General features: G+C 37.2%; 1 protein-coding gene across 5 annotated transcripts in view; it reads left to right on the top strand.

Moving 5' to 3' along the window:
- The window catches only part of Spred (Sprouty-related protein with EVH-1 domain), a 70,602-nt gene extending 55,195 nt beyond the window's left edge, over positions 1-15,407 (top strand). For 2 of the 5 annotated variants that reach the window (XM_067113478.1, XM_067113482.1), the window contains exons 2-5: positions 6,815-6,989; positions 7,716-7,884; positions 11,526-11,593; positions 12,417-15,407. In XM_067113478.1, coding sequence (XP_066969579.1) covers positions 6,815-6,989; positions 7,716-7,884; positions 11,526-11,593; positions 12,417-13,475 — 1,471 coding nt within the window. In that variant the 3' untranslated portion in view covers positions 13,476-15,407. Of the gene's footprint in view, positions 1-1,087; positions 2,174-6,814; positions 6,990-7,715; positions 7,885-11,525; positions 11,594-12,416 lie in introns of those variants that run through there. The other 3 variants (XM_067113477.1, XM_067113479.1, XM_067113480.1) reach the window with 3 other exon arrangements.
- Positions 15,408-17,690: the final 2,283 nt, after the last annotated feature.

The following is a 17,690-nucleotide window of genomic DNA, read 5'->3' as shown; positions in this document are numbered from 1 at the left end:
TTTCGGCGTTTTGTCTTTGTTCGAGGAATGCTCCCTCTTGTAAGCTGGCTACGGCACGTGGTTAATCTGTTGCCTTGTGCAGTGTCATGACTGGATCCACTTATTCCATTGGCGTTGATGTCATTCACTGCAAAGCCAGATGTGCTTTATTAATGTTTAGTCTCTCTCTCTTTCTCTCTCTCTCTCTGGTAGCAGTGTTATGTATTTAATGTGATTTCTCACAAGCTCGTAGGACTCTTCTAAGACTTTTTTTTTCTTGAACAGCTCATTAGAGCTGGTTTCTCCCATGGGCATGAGCAGGTGTAGCCTTATAGGTGCTTAATGGGTAGCTTCATTGTCTGGTAGATGGAGTGAAAGGAAGTGCACCAGTAGGCTAAGAAATGTAGGTTAGGTGAATGCTTCTGACATGTGTCTCTTTATCGGGGCTAAAAGGCTGCGCTTTGTCGTATATGGAAAATTTCGCTGGTGTGGCTGTCTTTGGAATGAGTGAAATGAGCAGTGGGCAAACGTATACGAAATTGAATGTTTACTTTCTCTTTCCTTTTTATTATGTGGGGAAATAGTGACAGTTGGGTCAATAATTTGTGCATACTTTGTGCAAATGAATACTTGTCACAGTGCAGCTTGTGGACTTAGAGAGAGAGAGAGAGAGAGAGAGAGAGAGAGAGAGAGAGAGAGAGAGAGAGAGAGGAGTTGGGTGGAATCAACCGTCCTTTTGCCCTCCGTCTCTCTCCCCCCCCTCCCTCAGTCACCCACTTTACTACATGTAACCCCGCCCTTCCCACCACTTCCCCCTCCTTTCTCTCTGGAGATTAAGGGCGTTCATTCATTTCGAGGCTTTCTTTCACCAGTTTCACCTTCCTTTTCTCTCTCTCTCTCTCTCTCTCTCTCTCTCTCTCTCTCTCTCTCTCAGTCGTTAAGTTAGATCCCATTTGAAGTATGCATGACTGAGGTAGAGGCTGTCGTATCCTGAGCCATGAGTAAGGCGCGTGCTTTTTTAACATTTAGTCTCAGCTGTTTTGAGTGTAAATTTAGCCTATTTGGCAACTCGAGACGTAGGGGTTTGGGGGGGATTGGGGTTTTAGATAGGGGTGGAGGGTATGTAGTGCGAGTGTGCTGAAGGCGGTGACACGGTCGTATCCAGATATCCATTCACGCGTTCATTCATTAAATACGGTGAAAGTGACGTAGTTGTAGATAGGTCAGGCATTGTCTATTAGTGGCTCCTCCCCCAGTCCCCGCCTCAGTTTCGGTAAAACACGCGTTGTACTTCGACGCAGCCACCTTGAATTTCGTCCAGTGTGTCAAGTGGTTCGACGTTATTGATCTTCGGAAAGGATTTGTTGGGGGAAAAACAGCCGATTTGATTTTGTAAATGACTGGTTTCACATTTGACAGTAAACGTACATTATTCAGATTTAGTGTGATGAAATGTGAGACATAGCTGAGCATATATCTACGTTTGTTTTAAAGATAGTTATAGTTGTAGGCATGTGAAAGCCTTGAAGCGCTTTAGTGGTGAAATACCTTGAATATATTTATGGATATACTTGATGATACAAACATTCCCAGAGACTTCGCTTTGCCGTCCTTCCCCGCCATCGGCCACTTCCGTCGAGGGGTATCCGGGTATTTCCGGCGTCCGTTAAGCACTTCCGGTTTTGTGTATTTACCGCCAGGACACTCTTTGAGTCTTTGTACTTCACAGTAGAATTTTTATTTCCCCCCATGTGGAAAGGAGAAAGAGAGAGAGAGAGAGGGAAGCCGTTTGGGATCGGTGAGGTCCACCCATCCTATACGTAGTGGTTGGTTGAATGGTTGGTATTGGCGGTCAGTTTTGTGGCAAACTTAGTGCTGGTCGGTTGGGAAATAGGACTTCCCCGTCTGTTGTTAAATTCGAAAAAGATATGAATATATATTTGGGAGACTAGATGAGCGTGTATAGTTTCAAGAATAGTGACTCGTGTGAGACAGCAACGTCGTATTGAACAATTGCTGACCTCCAAGGGGATTTGTATATTATCGGACGAGATTTTCTAGTGATGCATTCTGTTTGTGAAAGTGACATCTGTTGATCTGTTACCTGCGATGAAAGTTGCAACCGAAGTACTTTTTTCGCACAAGAAGAAAAAAGAACAATGGTGCGATGGTTTAGGCTCTCCTCGGGCGGCAGGTAAGGGGGTGTTTGGGTACTTCATCGTGTCTGCTATTTAGATTCAGATATTACAGGCAATTTACAGCTGACGTGGAGTAACTGTAAGAACAATTTTAATAAAACAACGCTCCAAAATTTATTATTTTTGGATCTACCTCCCCTCACTTTCCATGATTGGGTGGCGTTGATTATGAATACCAATACGTTGAAGTTTACACCTTCCTTTGAGTTTCATGAGTTAGGTACTGGTGGTCATCCATTAACAAATTTATTCCAAAATTTATATTATAGAGAATAATGAACAAAGTTAATACAGGTTTGAATATCTATATCCTGTATGACAAAAATAATATCACTCAGTATAACCTACCATAATTTTTATGTTATTTCCTATTGTAGTATGAAGAGTTGTAACCACACACCACATCATCTCATCTGTAGCCTATATCACGCTCCATGGCTAGATAGCTGGTGCATCATACACTGCAATTAAATCGCTTGAATTATTGATTTAAATCCATGCGCAAGACTTTGTGTCAACAGACTTCACAGGGATTTTGACAAGCTGGGCTGCTTTTCTAGATATTGCATCAGGTATTTACTAACCAGCCAGGAATATTGCAATTGTTCAAAAATTGGTGAGAATCGACCCTAGGAATTCAGACTGCCCTTTCCTTTCTAGCTTCTGAAAGCAATAGTGGATAAGAAAGGCTATGTGATGCTGTTGATAATGTGTATGGTGGCTTGTAGTGCTTGTTGTAAATAATATTTATTGCTTTCAGTGATCTCTCAGCTGAAATGTAAAACCCTTAGATAGCATTTACTTACATATTGCATCAAAAGCTGCTTAATTGAGAGACATGGAAGTTTTCTGTCACTTATTTTTAATCAACTTTTTGTGGTGGACCTGTGGTAGTATTTTAATCCTTGCCTTTTCCAGTCTTGTTAGTTCACATCATTCATGTATTATGGCTCTGCTGAAAAAGTAATTTTTGTCAGGGCATGCCTCCTCTGTTAACAGCATGAGACATGCGACTACAGTACATACATGTAGAGTAGCTATTTTCAACATGATACCATTCAGAATAGTTTCCACTTATGGTGAATCAGTTGTACCACCTTTGAACCCATTGTCAGGTCCACTTTGATAAAAACCTTTGGATACTCCTTAGTTAAGTATCAGATAGCTGCTACCACTTGGCTTGTATCATCTAAGCACTTACCCCTAAGGCTGTCTTTTAACTGACTGAACAAGTGAAAGTCTGAGGCCGCCAGGTTTGCCCTGCAAATGCATGTGTCACCACTGACCTTCTTGACCCATGACATTATCTAAGGAGAGTGTGTATGTGTGTGTTTGTATCCAATATTGTTATCGTGGTGTAACTGGTGTAGCAGTTGCTACTTATTGTTGCCCCACACTTGAGGATATCCAACAAAGTCACTCCTTTGTCATCTAAGAAGACCTATTTTAGTTGTCTTTGGTAACTTATAGATGGCTTTCCACCTACTCCTTATCTTCATCACTGGATTTGCCTTCGGTGAACTCTTAATTTATCCTTGCACATTACGCTATTTAAAAAAAAATTGCTTGCCATACAAAATCTTGAGCCTTCTGGGGATGTTGGCAGCAGTGCATCTATTTTAAGTCCTGCGCTCTTTTTGCTTCATATCCATGGTAATACAACTCTTGAAAGTACAGATTGGATTTACATCAATAGTTTATGAGAAATTGGCTTTAGGCATTTCTTCTAGGCCATGCTTTCCTTGTCCTACTGTACATTAACATCATAGTTAAACAATGAAAAATGCCTTTGAAACATGTCTTTCCTGTGCTTTATCTTCCGAAATATCCTCTCCTGTGCTTTATCTGAAATATCCTCTCACCTCCAGCATCCCGTCTAGTTCTCATTCAAATAGATCTGGGTTTCCCATGATATCACAGTGGTTGTGAGGACTGTCCAAGGCATCATTATCATCTCTCATCATTATCTTTGCTACTTAAGAAATTTCTGTGATTTCCTTTATTGTATAATTTCTCACTCCATATGCCTTATGGCTCCTTATGCTCTTTTGAAAACTTTATTTATTTTCAAGATAAAACCTTTTAGGTACTGTAAGTTTCATTACCACACCATGATGCACATCAGGAAAGCAATACCAACATACTATGTACAGTATAACCCTAGTTTTGCGTGCTAATTCAGTCTTTGCCATTGTTTGATTTGACTTTTTTATTCTTTTGTTAAATTCTAACTCAAGAGAATCTGTTTAGGGTATCATTTTTATTTTTTTTTTTTTTTTAAGTTTTATGTTGGGTGACTATTGAGTGTGTGTGTGTCTGTGTGTATTTATTTTAGCTTGTGTATAATTTTCAAGGTCTGGCTGTTTATTGTTATGCAGTCATAGTGCAGTGCTGATAAAATATTATTGGAGATGTAGTGCTTTTAATTTATTTCATATGATGATTTTTTATTTGTAGCTCCGTATCAACATTTTTCCTTGGATGTTGATTCTTTTCATTACAATCTCTCTCTCTCTCTCTCTCTCTCTCTCTCTCTCTCTCTCTCTCTCTCTCTCTCTCTCTCTCTCTCTCTCTCTCTCTCTCTGGTGGCCTTGTCCTTGGCAAAAACCATTCCCATGACTTCACCAGCACTCTCTCTTTTCTTTGCTATGTTTTATTTGCTTGTTCCACTGGATTGCTCCTGTTGTTAAGAACAGATTGAATACGGTTCAAGTCACAGTCTAAAATATGACATTAGTTGTTAGGTGTGCAATTTCTTGTTTCCCTTCAAGTGACAGTTTTCCAAGCTCGAGTTACTGAACCTTTCCAGTGACTGCTGATGGTCTTGGCTTTCAGCGAAAACATAAGTGGCAAACCTTTGTGAATCATTTAAATGGTCTGATTACGCTTACAACAGCCAGTTGTAGGTTTTGCTTGTATTTCAAGAAAACTGAGTAAAACTGATTTTCTAATTAAAAAGTTTTCGAAAGTTTCCAGTAGGACTACTGGAAATAAGTAATTTCTGCTTTGCTGAGAATAAAAACATCTAGCCTTCATGTATCTGAGATGTGCTTGTACTGTTGCAACAGTACATCATGAAAAATAAATACTTACTTTAAAATAGTTATAATAGTTGTGGATATACTGTACATTCATTAGGTGAAATTTGCACCCCGTCATGTTTAGTGAAAAGTTGCCATTTTTCCTGTGGAATTTCAAAATGACTGTGTCTTGGGAATTTTAACATTCATATTTCAATGTTTATTTACCGTTAATGTTGCTTCTAAGCTATTTTATTAATAATGGGAGCTTACTTGATTTCCTTCTTGATTAAAACTCTTGTTACTTAACTTAATGAATGCCTTATGTAGACATTTTGGAATGACATCCACTTTCGTTACTAGGAACAAATCTTGATTGCAATGTAGCACAGAGTATTATTTTGTTTTAGGGTATTGAGCATTTTATTTCATCGTGTGAATATCTTGTTGCATCTGTTGCCTATGAAGGCTTGACAGGTAGTAAAGCAAATGTTTCTTCACAGCCTTAATTCATATGATATACGGTACTTTGTTGTGCTAAAGCAGTTTACTGAGCCCTATGTTGGCCGACTCGGTTGAGCTTCAGACTGTCACTCGATGGGCCGGAGTTCAATTCCCGCGGCTGGCTGATGAAGAGTTAGAGGAATTTATTTCCGGTGATAGAAATTCATTTCTCGCTATAATGTGGTTCGGATTCCACAATAAGCTGTAGGTCCCGTTGCTAAGTAACCAATTGGTTCTTAGCCACATAAAGTAAGTCTAATCCTTTGGGCCAGCCCTAGGAGAGCTGTTAATCAGCTCAGTGGTCTGGTAAAACTAAATTATACTTAACTTTTTTTTTAAAGCAGTTTACTAAAATATGGTATGAAGGTCCTGATTTTACTGAGTGCACCATGTGTACAGGGTAAGTGAATTAAGGGTATTTTTGATATGAAAGTTTTGGACAAAAAAGTTTTGATGGTTATTGACTTATCGTCTTAGTGAACTCTACATATATTTAAAGAAAGCTTGCCCCTTAACAATGTTGAGTAAGTCAGGTATCAATTTGTTTTGATCTGTGAGACATTGTTGCTTCCAGCAAGATAAAGGTTGTTGTTTTCTGTGCCTTGACTCTTCCTCATAATTGTCTGCGAAAAAGCTTAAATTTTTCAGAAAGAAATGGTTCCCAGTTTGCCAGTTGGTTGGTTGTTACTGTTATGGTTTTAGGTTCTTAAAAGTTTAGTAATTGTTTATTGGAGGATTGATGGCTTCAGTATCATAGGCTATTGTTGTTTCTTAGTACCGTAAGTGCTGGGTCAAAAATTCATTTCATCTCTTGTCAAGTACTGAAGTGAAACTTCTGGAGGTTTGTAAGTTAACTACTTTTCTTCCAAAATTATTCAGTAATCTCAAACTTTTTAATTCATTGCAAATTTTACCCATATGAATGGTAGACTACATAATCAGTTTTTGAGAATTTCAAGTTTCCTACATTTCTTTTGTTAATTTGAGTGACATATTAAAGTTGACACTTTTTTTGGTTAGTCATTAGATCTCATTGTAATTACCCCTGTAAGTAGGTCACCATTGGTGATGAACAAGCTGCAGCTTGGTCTAATACTTTGTGTTTCTTTGCAGCGGCAACTATTTGGTTCGAGTGCGTGCTCAGGTGATGATGCGTGATGACAGCACCGGGGGTTGGGTGCCCATGGGTGGGGGCGGCCTTTCCAACGTGTCTGTCAGGAAGCGTGTCACCCTCGACGACCCCAAACACGAATATCTTATTTACGGCAAGAGAATATCAGATCAAACAGTAAGTTAATCTCAACGACCCATGTGTGATAGTGGTCAGTTTTAAAACTGCAAATTTTAATTTAATTACTATAGGCTACATCTTGTGTCTTCATTCTGTACGACAACTATTATCTATGGTGATATGATGCCAGTTAGATAAAGAATAATTGGTAATAGATATATCAGAGGCCATGTTCATTCAAAGATTTTTAAAAAATATTAACAATAGAGTATTCTACACATATTCAGCGACTTTTGTAGAGCATGGTTACTGAAATATATTTTGGCACTACTTTATTCTTAAGATTAATAATTTGTGTTATGGTGTTACAAGCTTTAATTTTCATGCATTTAATTGGAATAACTTCAAATATGGTTATATCTGTTTACATGGCCAGAAATTTTCATGTCAGTTATGTTGTTTTATCAAAATGTTGGTATTATACTGTGAAAAAGTAATTAAAGATGAATGTGGTTTGCATTATTATTTGTAGACTTATTTTTCAGTTAAGAGTTACTTAGATGCTATTTCTTAAAGTGAAGGGGTAATTAGTCTGTTTCTCGTGACTGAATACAGCACTTATTAAAAATAATCTGGAAGTAAATAAGTTTTCCACAATTACATTACTTGAAGACTGCCCTGAAGAATTCAAGTCTCATTATTTGATGGTAAAAAAGTGTTAACCTTATGTCAAATGTTAGTCAAGTTAGATACTAGTATTGAAAGCTTTTATGACAATTACAGGTAGTGTTAAGTTGTACCATAAAGAAAGACTTCGAGTACAACAAAGTGATGCCCACCTTTCACCACTGGAAGACAGGAGACAAGAAATTTGGATTAACATTTCAAACAGCCCACGATGCCAGGGAATTCGACAACGGTGTTCGCATGGCAGTTGAAGATCTTCTGGACGGTTGGTATCAAAGTTTTTCAACAAATTAAACAATGTAGTTTCTAAAACAGTCATAAGTTATTGTAAGTGAGACTGGATGACATTCAAGGTTTTAAAATTAGTTTCGTTTCAAGTATGTCATGAAATGGCTTCAAAACCACTTAAAACATAACTTGCCAGTACTTCTTTTTTTTCTTAGAGCCACCTTTTTTTCAGTGAAGTATGCTCTGCTTTTCTTTTACTGTACAGTTTGCTAGTTTTTATTGTATCAGTAAGGCTCTCTTTCATACAAACCTACACTGCATACACAGTTTCACGAATGTGATAAATACAAAAGTTCCATCTTGAGTGAGTGTTGCTCATGTTGCTTTTATAGGAGTGTATAATCTGTCTCAGGTTCATGATATTTTCACAGTTATGTAGCAGTTATGTAACATACCATCAACAGATATCATCCTAACCATCTCTCCCCAAGTGTTGTCACAGTCCAGTCCATTATTAGCCCTTAAATATGTAATTTCTCAAAGTTTTGGCAAGAGAAAGTAAGGGCCAGAAGTCCTCCCAAGAATTTCATGACATTTATAACTTGTGTATAAATTATTTGATTTAAGTCATTCCTTTCCAGTAACTAAAGCGCTGTGGGATTACTACATTTCTGTGAATAAATTATTTGATTTAAGTAATTCCTTTCCAGTAACTAAAACGCTGTGGGGTTACTACATTGCTGTGAGATATATTACAGTTCTGAGGGAAAATATGTTCTATTTCTTTTATATTTGTAATTTGCATCTTGAAGATCCGTATGACCTGACTTTTACTGATATTTCAACAAAGTATTTGTAAAGTATTCTATATTATTTTGTAAGTTTATATAAGGCAGTAAGTTAGTGTTTGATCAGCTTCATGAATTTAATGTGATTCAGTAGGTGGTACGTTTTTCCCTTGTAAATGATGACCCCCATTATTCAGTACTACCAAAATGTCAAGTAATTCAGATGTGAAGAATGAAACTTTTGGTGGAAAGCTTTTTTGAAGAGTAAAAGCATAATTTAATGTCTTACTTGTCAAATAATAACCCATTATGCGAGTAAATCGCGTGGCCAATAATCTTGGTTATAAGAATAAAAATATGTTTGAAAGTATGGATTAAGTTGTTTATACAGTATAATGTTTCCTAAACTTTTATCTCACCTTTTACATTATTCCATCTTCATGAGATGTTTTAAAACAATACAGTTGCTTTCCTCCTTCAGAATGACCTCCAAGATAACTAGCGTGCTGTAGTTTTCAATTATAGATACTCTTAGAGTTTTTCAAAATTTATTTCCAGCATTGATGACCATAGTTTTTGTGATGCCAGTCTAGATAATCAATGAGAAATCAGTCCAGTCTTTTTTAGGTTTCTTCCTACTGGTCAGGGCTAAAAATCCAACCTGGTAGCATTGGCAGTTGTTTCATGTCAGTCAGTTATTGTTGGCTTTACTGTTTTCAAATTAAAACGGCCATGGATAGTGGATAGCTTATTTGACTGGGAACAGATTTGTAAATTATGTATATAGATAAGATAGCTTAGTTAGAGTTAATTAGGCCCTCTAATGAATTTATTTGGGTTACAACATACTAATGTACTGTAAGAGGGTTTAACTCTTAGAATGACTGAGGATTTTGGGACACCTAAAGTACTGTTAGGTTGATTTTGCAAATACTTTGTAAAACATAATCATGCAGATGCAACCTCAACTTCAAAATGTCTGAGGTGTTGACATATCTAAGCCTATTTTTTAAGATTGTGCACTGCATCAGTAAAACTGTGGGATGGTATTTTTTATTTTTTATTTGAATGAAAAACTTGATTGTCTCAAAAAAATGTCAGATTCCAAGCTTCTCCAGGATTAGAACTGGCAATCCAGGCATAGGTAGGTATTTTTCTTTGGCAGAGGAAAAGGCTCTCTTTTAATAATTCACGTGAGTTTAAGGATTGCATAATTTTTCTGTCTAGCTTATTAGTTATATTGTGTTGTGAATTTTCCTTTTGACTAATGAAAGAGGTACGAATCAGTATACAAGAATTAATTGATTGTGGCATTTTGAGCAAAAGGAAAGGCTAAATAAACTTTTGTTCTAGTTCACTTAAAATATTTTAATAGTTTTATTATAGATTGCAGGACTGTAAGCTGTTGATACATGAATAAGAGTATAAATTAACTTTAAAGGACTATTTAATTATTTAATATAGAAAGCTATAAGCTATGTCAAGGGTATTATCCAGATATTGATAGACTTAGTGTACAAAGGAGTTGGAATTCAATTGACTGAATTAATCATGAAAGTGATTAATTTTTTTAGTAGAAAGTTGTAGTTTGCTCAAAGAGAATGTGATTTTTCGCATATATTTTTTTTCATTAATGTGCTCTATGAATCAGAAATATGTTGATGGTTTTTAGCTTCCTTATGCTTTACAGCTTTTACAAATCAGTGGGATTAAAGTCTTTATGCATGATTTCTTTCTGTAACCAATTTAAATTGCCCTTTCTTATTTTTGCGCTCCGCCCGTTTGGTGTCTTTACAGTTTAAAGGTTGCCCTAGAATGATATAGTGGTTGGGTTCTCATGCAAATTATGTTACATTGTATTGATGTAATAGTCACTGTAATTGACATACTTTCTCTATTAGATTTTATTTTAAAAAATGGTGGTTCTTTTAGCATATTTTATAAAGTCAGTTGCCATTTTTATGCTTAATGATCATGTACTTTATTATGGAGAGCCCATGTTTTCATATAAATTTTTTTTGCCTTGATGCTGCTCACTTTTGGACGTATGTGGTAAGTTTTATTGATATTATCCTTGTGCTAATTAGAATTTTTTATAATTGTGTCCTTTTTAAATTCCATTATAAAAATATTTACAACTTCCAATAATCAAAAAACAAAGAAATGAGTATTGTATCCCAAAACCCAACAAAGTTACATGTAAAATCCTTAAATAATAAGTTGAGTTTTTAGATATATTCTTTGTAAGTCTGTAGTTACGAGGTGCTATACTTTCAGGTAGATTCTTTGTAGTCTGTAGTTACGAGGTGCTGTACTTTCAGGTAAATGTGTATAACGTTAAAATGTACACTTTTATACTGAATTGTACTTTTGTATATTACAAGTACTGTATACCTCCAAGGAATGCTGTACAATCTGCAGCAATTACAATTTATGCGAGATACTTGTGATTGAGCTGTTTTGTATTGTGCTTGCTACCAATTTTCTTTGGCAGGAAGAAAGCACAATAAATGGAGAGTAACAAATTTGAGTTAGGTATTTTGCTTTTGATTAACTTTTGAATTTGTGACCAGTCGGAATTGAATTTTAAGGTACAGTTTCCTCATATTCTTATTCATTTCATGTAATGTGACTGCTCACTTGTCAGTTTTCAAAAGAAATGCTTGTCCTTGTGATGAGGTTAGGGAACAGATACATATTGGTGATGATTATCATAAATTGGTCAATGTGTCTTCACTAAATCAAATGAACTTTCTCTTTATGGCAAAGGTTGAAGAATTCTTTGTTTATGTTCATGTGTAGAATTGTGAATTTCAACCTTAGGTTTAGGTTTATTGCAATTCACAGTTTTCAGGGTGAATTTCTAAATTTTGTGTTTCATCTTTTGTAGGTCTCAACGACTTTCCCTCCTATCATCATGGCCTCAATATAGGTGTTGGAGAAGATAATGTTTTTATGGTAAGAATTTTTTTTATTATTATAACTATTCCATGAATTTTCATGATAATTTTTTCCAGATGCCAAGGCATAGAGCATTAAAAGAAGAGTGACTCTTTGAACAGCAGTCTTAACTCGTACTGATAGCGCTAGAAAATAAAGCCGTAAAATCAGCTGGGTTAGTTTTATAACTTGCAAAAGTTACAAAGTGATATTTTGATAGAAATTTTTATATTATAATGAAAATCTTCAAAGTATCAGGCCTATCATATTTGAGTATTATCCATACAGCACTGAACACATCTTGACAAGGGACGTTTCATATGTAATCAGTAACTGTGTCATGATTTGATTAAGTAATGTTTTAATTTTGAACAGATCTGTATGATTCTATAATATTAGCATTGGAGAAAACACATCCACAGTTATGTAACTGTACAAATACAGTATATTTAAAAAGTTAGACAATAAAGAGAGCTTTTAAGAGCTTTTCATTCTGACTAAGACTGGTTTAGATTGAAAAGGAGAATTGCACAGATTCTCGAAAGCTCTCATTGTAGTTTAACTTCTTTGGTATATTTGTACAGTTACCTAACTATGGATTTATTTTCTCCATTTTAGGACTTGTGGTACTATGAGTTTTATTATTATCATTATCTTCATATACAGAAGAGGAAGAATTGATTGGGAAATGTAAATACAAATACATACCACTCTTTCAAGCTTTTCATTGTTTTGTTCAACTCCATAAATGGTGTATTTTGTTACATATAATTTTATTGTCTTTTATAGGTAAGGCATGAAAGTTAAACAGTTATGCTAACTGGCAGTTGTGATTTTGCAGACAGTGAATCTTCCGGTGGAGAGAGATGGGTCTCGATCGTCGTCAGGGTCCACTACCTGTAGCAGCAGCCGTCACACACCCACCGCAACTCCCCTGCCCACCCCAGACCATCCCCCTCACCACCACCACCACCCACACCACCATCCTCCCCCTCACTATCCACCACCACCTGGAGGAGGAGGTGGAGTAGGAACAGCAGGAGGAGGAGGAGGAGGAACAGGCATCATATCCACTACTACCAACGCTTCTCCCTCTTCCACCACTTCTAATTTAGCCACCTCCACACCAGGGCCAACAACCCAGCCATACACTCACCCTCACACCAACGACCATCACCTTTACCGTATCATATTTCCACCCCGGCACAGACCTCCACTGCCTCATAACAACCATCCCCCCGACAAGCCAATAGAGCCTGACTGTGATCCTAAATCCGGCAGCCCCCTTGATATGCCCCAAGACCAGGATAAGATAGAAGTTCTTGGAGACAATTATTCATATGTACAGTTTGCTCCAGAACGACCACCAGTGATGCATCACGAATACAGCTATCCCATGGTGGAGGGCATTAAAGGGGAAAAGAGAGACAGTATAGCTTCCTTAAAGAAACAGCAGCAGCTCGAGCTTGTCGGGGGGACACACCCACAACCAATGCCCCATCACTTACTCTCTGGAAAGAGAACAGGACGAGGCAGAAAGACCACAAAGGCCCGCTGCCGGCACTGCCAAGAAATGTTTACCTACGATGCAAATTCTCGAGGCAGCTGCGAATATTCACCCGACTGTGTGCGCACAGCTATTGACACACTTACTTGCATCTCTTGTGCACAGTGTATGTTATATCACTGCATGAGTGATGCTGAAGGAGACTTTGCGCACCACCCATGTGAATGTGGAGGTCCTGGAGGCACGGCGGATGAATCGTGCGGGCGGCGGTGGCTTGGTTTAACGCTGTTATCCTTATTGGTGCCATGCTTGTGGTGCTACTTGCCTCTACGAGCATGTCACCGATGCGCCGTCGCCTGCGGACTATGTGGTGGTCGCCATGAGGCCTCCTGACTCACCGCCCCCACACATGCCCAAGAAGAAGAAGATGAGGATGATGACGACGATGAAGAGGAAGATACCGTTTTTACAGTAACAGGTAGCCCTACAGTACCCTCCCCACAACCATGGTGTGATCAGGGGAGCAGTTCCCAACATTCTGGTGTAGTCTTGGGCATGTATGTGGATGGATGAACCAAGCCAGTGGATTACTGGTATAAGTTTTGTAGCCAGTCAACTGTTGTGGCAGGGATGACGACGGTAGTGGTTGTGTGAACTGAACGAGTGTAAGGGTGCTTATTAGCACAAATATGATTGCTAGACAATTTTCAAGTAAGGAAAAGAATGTTACTGTGTGATACAAGGAGTGTGAATGTAACCACTTTGACATAAGTGGCTAGAAAGGACACAACAGTTTGAGTGTTCTATGTACCTGATGGCCATCCTCGGCCTCAGAGAGTGTGTGTGCATGTGTGCGTCAGTGTGCAACGCACACACACTGCCGTACATGGCCAGTTCTCAACTCTTGCATTTGGAAACCCTTGTTCATCTATATGTGAGCTGCTCTATTAATGGCAGGTCTGTCCGGCTTGGTCTATTTAATAATATCTAAAGGGATCCCAATTTTTCGAGGGCTCAGGAGAAATTGTGACGCCCTTTGGAATTGCTGTGACTTTTTGTATGCTTTTAATTATTGTGATAGATGTTCTATATATTGATAGCTTTAGCCGGCCAAGACGGACAGGTGGCCTAGGCAGCTGGACTGTCACGTGTCACATAATAACTACGTGAAGTTCACACTTGCGTTTGCCTTACATGCCCACACTTTTGTGTTTAGTCTTTTGGAGATGATCAGCGCCGTTGTCTGCATGTACGCCAGGCAACTTTTATCAAGGGTTTCCTTGTCATTTTAGGTGCTATAGCACAAATCATGGATTTTTTCTTTTCTAAGTGAATAATTATCCAAAAAAGATTATTCAGTTGTGTTGCAGTCAAAAGAACAGTTTTCTACACAACTTTATATATACATAAATATATAAATATATATACAACATGTGTAAGGCAGTTGCACTGTGAAACATAATAAATTAAAAAGGTGAAGTTTGGCTTCTTAAAAAATCAAACTAAGGTAATGATGTAACTACATTAAGGTAGTTGTCCAATGATAAAAGACTAAACCTCCAAATTGCATTCATGTAAGCAACACAGGTGGCATATGAATCCATGCCCTGTGAAAAATCTTTTAACTACGTTTGTCACAATTCTATATAAATATTGATAACCAGTCATGATTACCAAAAGGAGGCCAATATCTTGTCAAGACAATTTTTGTGTACAACCTAGATGGTGGCTCAATCGATTCATGGTTACACCTAAGAGGATTGCAGGTGATAAAGTGTTAAGTTCTAAGCCAAAGGCACTCCGGGAATGTAGCACCATCTGCATTCCTCTGTGGTGCTGTGGCTTGAGTCGAAATAGATGTTTTTGGTAGCGGTTCATCCAGGAGCAGCCAGGTCATCCCCTTGGCAGTGAGATAATTGGTAACTTGAGGATCCAGATATTAGTTGACCCTTTTTTGAGGTAAGGACCATAACCATATTATCATCACTACCGTGGTAGTTGACCTAGCTTATGTCAGCTCCCCGATACTTCCGTATATGCCACCCCTAGTCACGAACAAAATTGCAACTTATGTCCGAGTCTATCGTTTGTTTTCTTTGCAACAAGTTTAAGCAGAAAGTCACAAAAGATGTAGTTTCATTTTACCTTTATGAAAATTGTTATAAATCATGGAAATATTCTATAAAGGTTATCAGAATTTCACCAAGTGATTGATTTTAATAATTTGATTGTGTCACCTATTGTTTACTGATAACTTAATTATATTTGTCATATATAGGCTGTAAAGATGATTTTATGAACAATAATGAAAACCAAAGACATATCTATGAGAATTAGTATTTTATCCCTATTTTTTGGTGTCTATCCCTGATTCTGATGAATTCTGCATAACAGGTTTCAGATGTTGCTGTCCATAAATAAGAAAAGGATTGAGCAGTTACAAATAAGGAGTACTGTATTTATGATTAATATTTCAAAATGAAATTTGGTGATCATAAAGGAAGTCTAATTGAATAGCAAGATGATATAAACTGATTATTCTAAAGTTTTCTAAAGACCCGTATTGACAGATATTCCTGTAAAGATGAGTATGCTATTGAGAAATTAGAAATGTTCGGACTAGGTAAGTATAAAGTGACATGGGTAGTAATTATGTACTTGGTGGTCATTAAAAGTTTTGTGACAAAGAACCCTGTTAGTTTTGCCACATACTACCAGTTATGCATTATAAATATTTGCAGCATAACGTTCAAAAGCAGTACTGCGTGGATGTATCATATTTTAAAAGTCAGCATTCTCAGGAGATGACTGTTAAACTAGTCAGGAATTGACTTGGTGGTCTTGTTAAACTGATTTATAATAATACATCCCTAGAAAATATCACCTCTTCAGGGATTGTTAATGAGCCTTCCATCAAAATTGAGGAAATACTAGTTTTTTGTAGTAAACTATTGCCTCACTAGTCTTCTCATTTTATTATTTGAAAGGAAAGGCTGGGCAGTGGAAAGGAAGAAAAGAAAATGATGCAGAACAGGTTTGTATGCAAGTAAGCACTAAAGTTGAATTAAAAATAGTATCTGTTTTTAAAAACAAATTCTGCTTTTTCCACAGGCTTTACCCCCACTGGAGAGAACAACACGGTCTCACTGTTGAGAAATGAGTTCTGGCCATGGAATACCCTATTCAAGTTTTTGACAATAAGATCTTTACATGCTGAAATGCCTTAAGTATAGCCTTGAGCTAAGACTGGGTTGAGACATGAAAATGCAGTACAGTACAGGGTAATAATGATCAGGTTTATTTGTGCTATCTCAGTTAGGTTACCAAGCAGACTGTATCGCTAGTTAGCACATAGAGAATGAACAACAGCTCGCTATCTGAGAAATCTAAGATACTAGTAAAAGCACTTGGTTCAAGACCTGTAAGAAGTCTTATGTGTCTAGGTGCATCAGTCTGAAGAACATAGACTGACAAAATCGGTGACATACAACTCCTGGAAAATAGGAATTAAGAGGATTGTATCAAGTGGCCTACCATGACCCCAACTTATTTCTCCACAAGCTTTTATGATTATATTTTCTAGGGCACCTTTTTAGATGTACATTAATGCATTTTCAGGTAAGACCGAAAATTAATTTTGGCCAGGTATTACTGTACTGTGTTTAGAATTACTATAGCTCTGGAATGTCATCAAAATATTGTAGTGTATACTGTGCAGTGGGGTCATTGTTACTAAAGATTTTGTTATTAGAAGGCTAGACCCTGAAGTATCTGATAAGTTGAGGTGCAGGTGTGCTTGCTTTAATGCTGCCAACAGACTTGTGGATTAAACCTCATGAGCATTGAAATGTCCCTAACTAACTATGACAATCATGCTCTAGGAAGATCAGCTTAGTGCAACATGAGAAAGGCTTCTGATTTGTGTCAGCAGAAATGAAAAGACATGAACACTCTTTGGTGAACAAGACAGTATTGCAATGGAGCTTTGTCTGCAAGTACATATTCTTAGGTAGACCCTTATTCATAAGGCCTAAAAGGAAACAAAGACGTCACCAAAGCAGCCAAATATATATTCGTTATGGTCAAATCAAGCATGAACATCCCCGTAATAATGAGTTAGCATTACTACAACCCAAAGAAATGAATAGATGTCAAATTGTATGGAATGATGAGACGTGCAGTAGTAATAAGTGATGGCATCCTTTGTAGGACAGAGGCATTCTTTGATGGAAAAGGAGCTTTATGTTGAAATTGCATTATCCACTTTAACAAATGGACACATTTCATTTATCTGATGGATGTTGGTATCATCCCAGTAAGAAACACTTCCTATGTTTTGTACTTACAATAAAGCAAAATATGTGACTTATTTTTATGAACAACAAAGCAGTTGTTGGACAAATCACTGTCAAGAAATTGACACGTACTCCATTTTCTCCACTAAAATACTATAAGTGAACTTTAATTATAGAGTTGGAACAGGACTCATGATGCATGACTTTTTGTCTTTAATCAAGGTGGGATATGCCAGAACCAATCTTACAGGTTGTTTGATTAAACAACTAATTAATAATGATAAAGATTACCGGTACTTGGTCACGACGAAGG

The sequence above is a fragment of the Macrobrachium rosenbergii genome, chromosome 12, assembly GCF_040412425.1.
Source record: "Macrobrachium rosenbergii isolate ZJJX-2024 chromosome 12, ASM4041242v1, whole genome shotgun sequence".
NCBI lineage: Eukaryota > Metazoa > Arthropoda > Malacostraca > Decapoda > Palaemonidae > Macrobrachium > Macrobrachium rosenbergii.
This window is presented reverse-complemented; position numbering and strand designations above follow the sequence as displayed.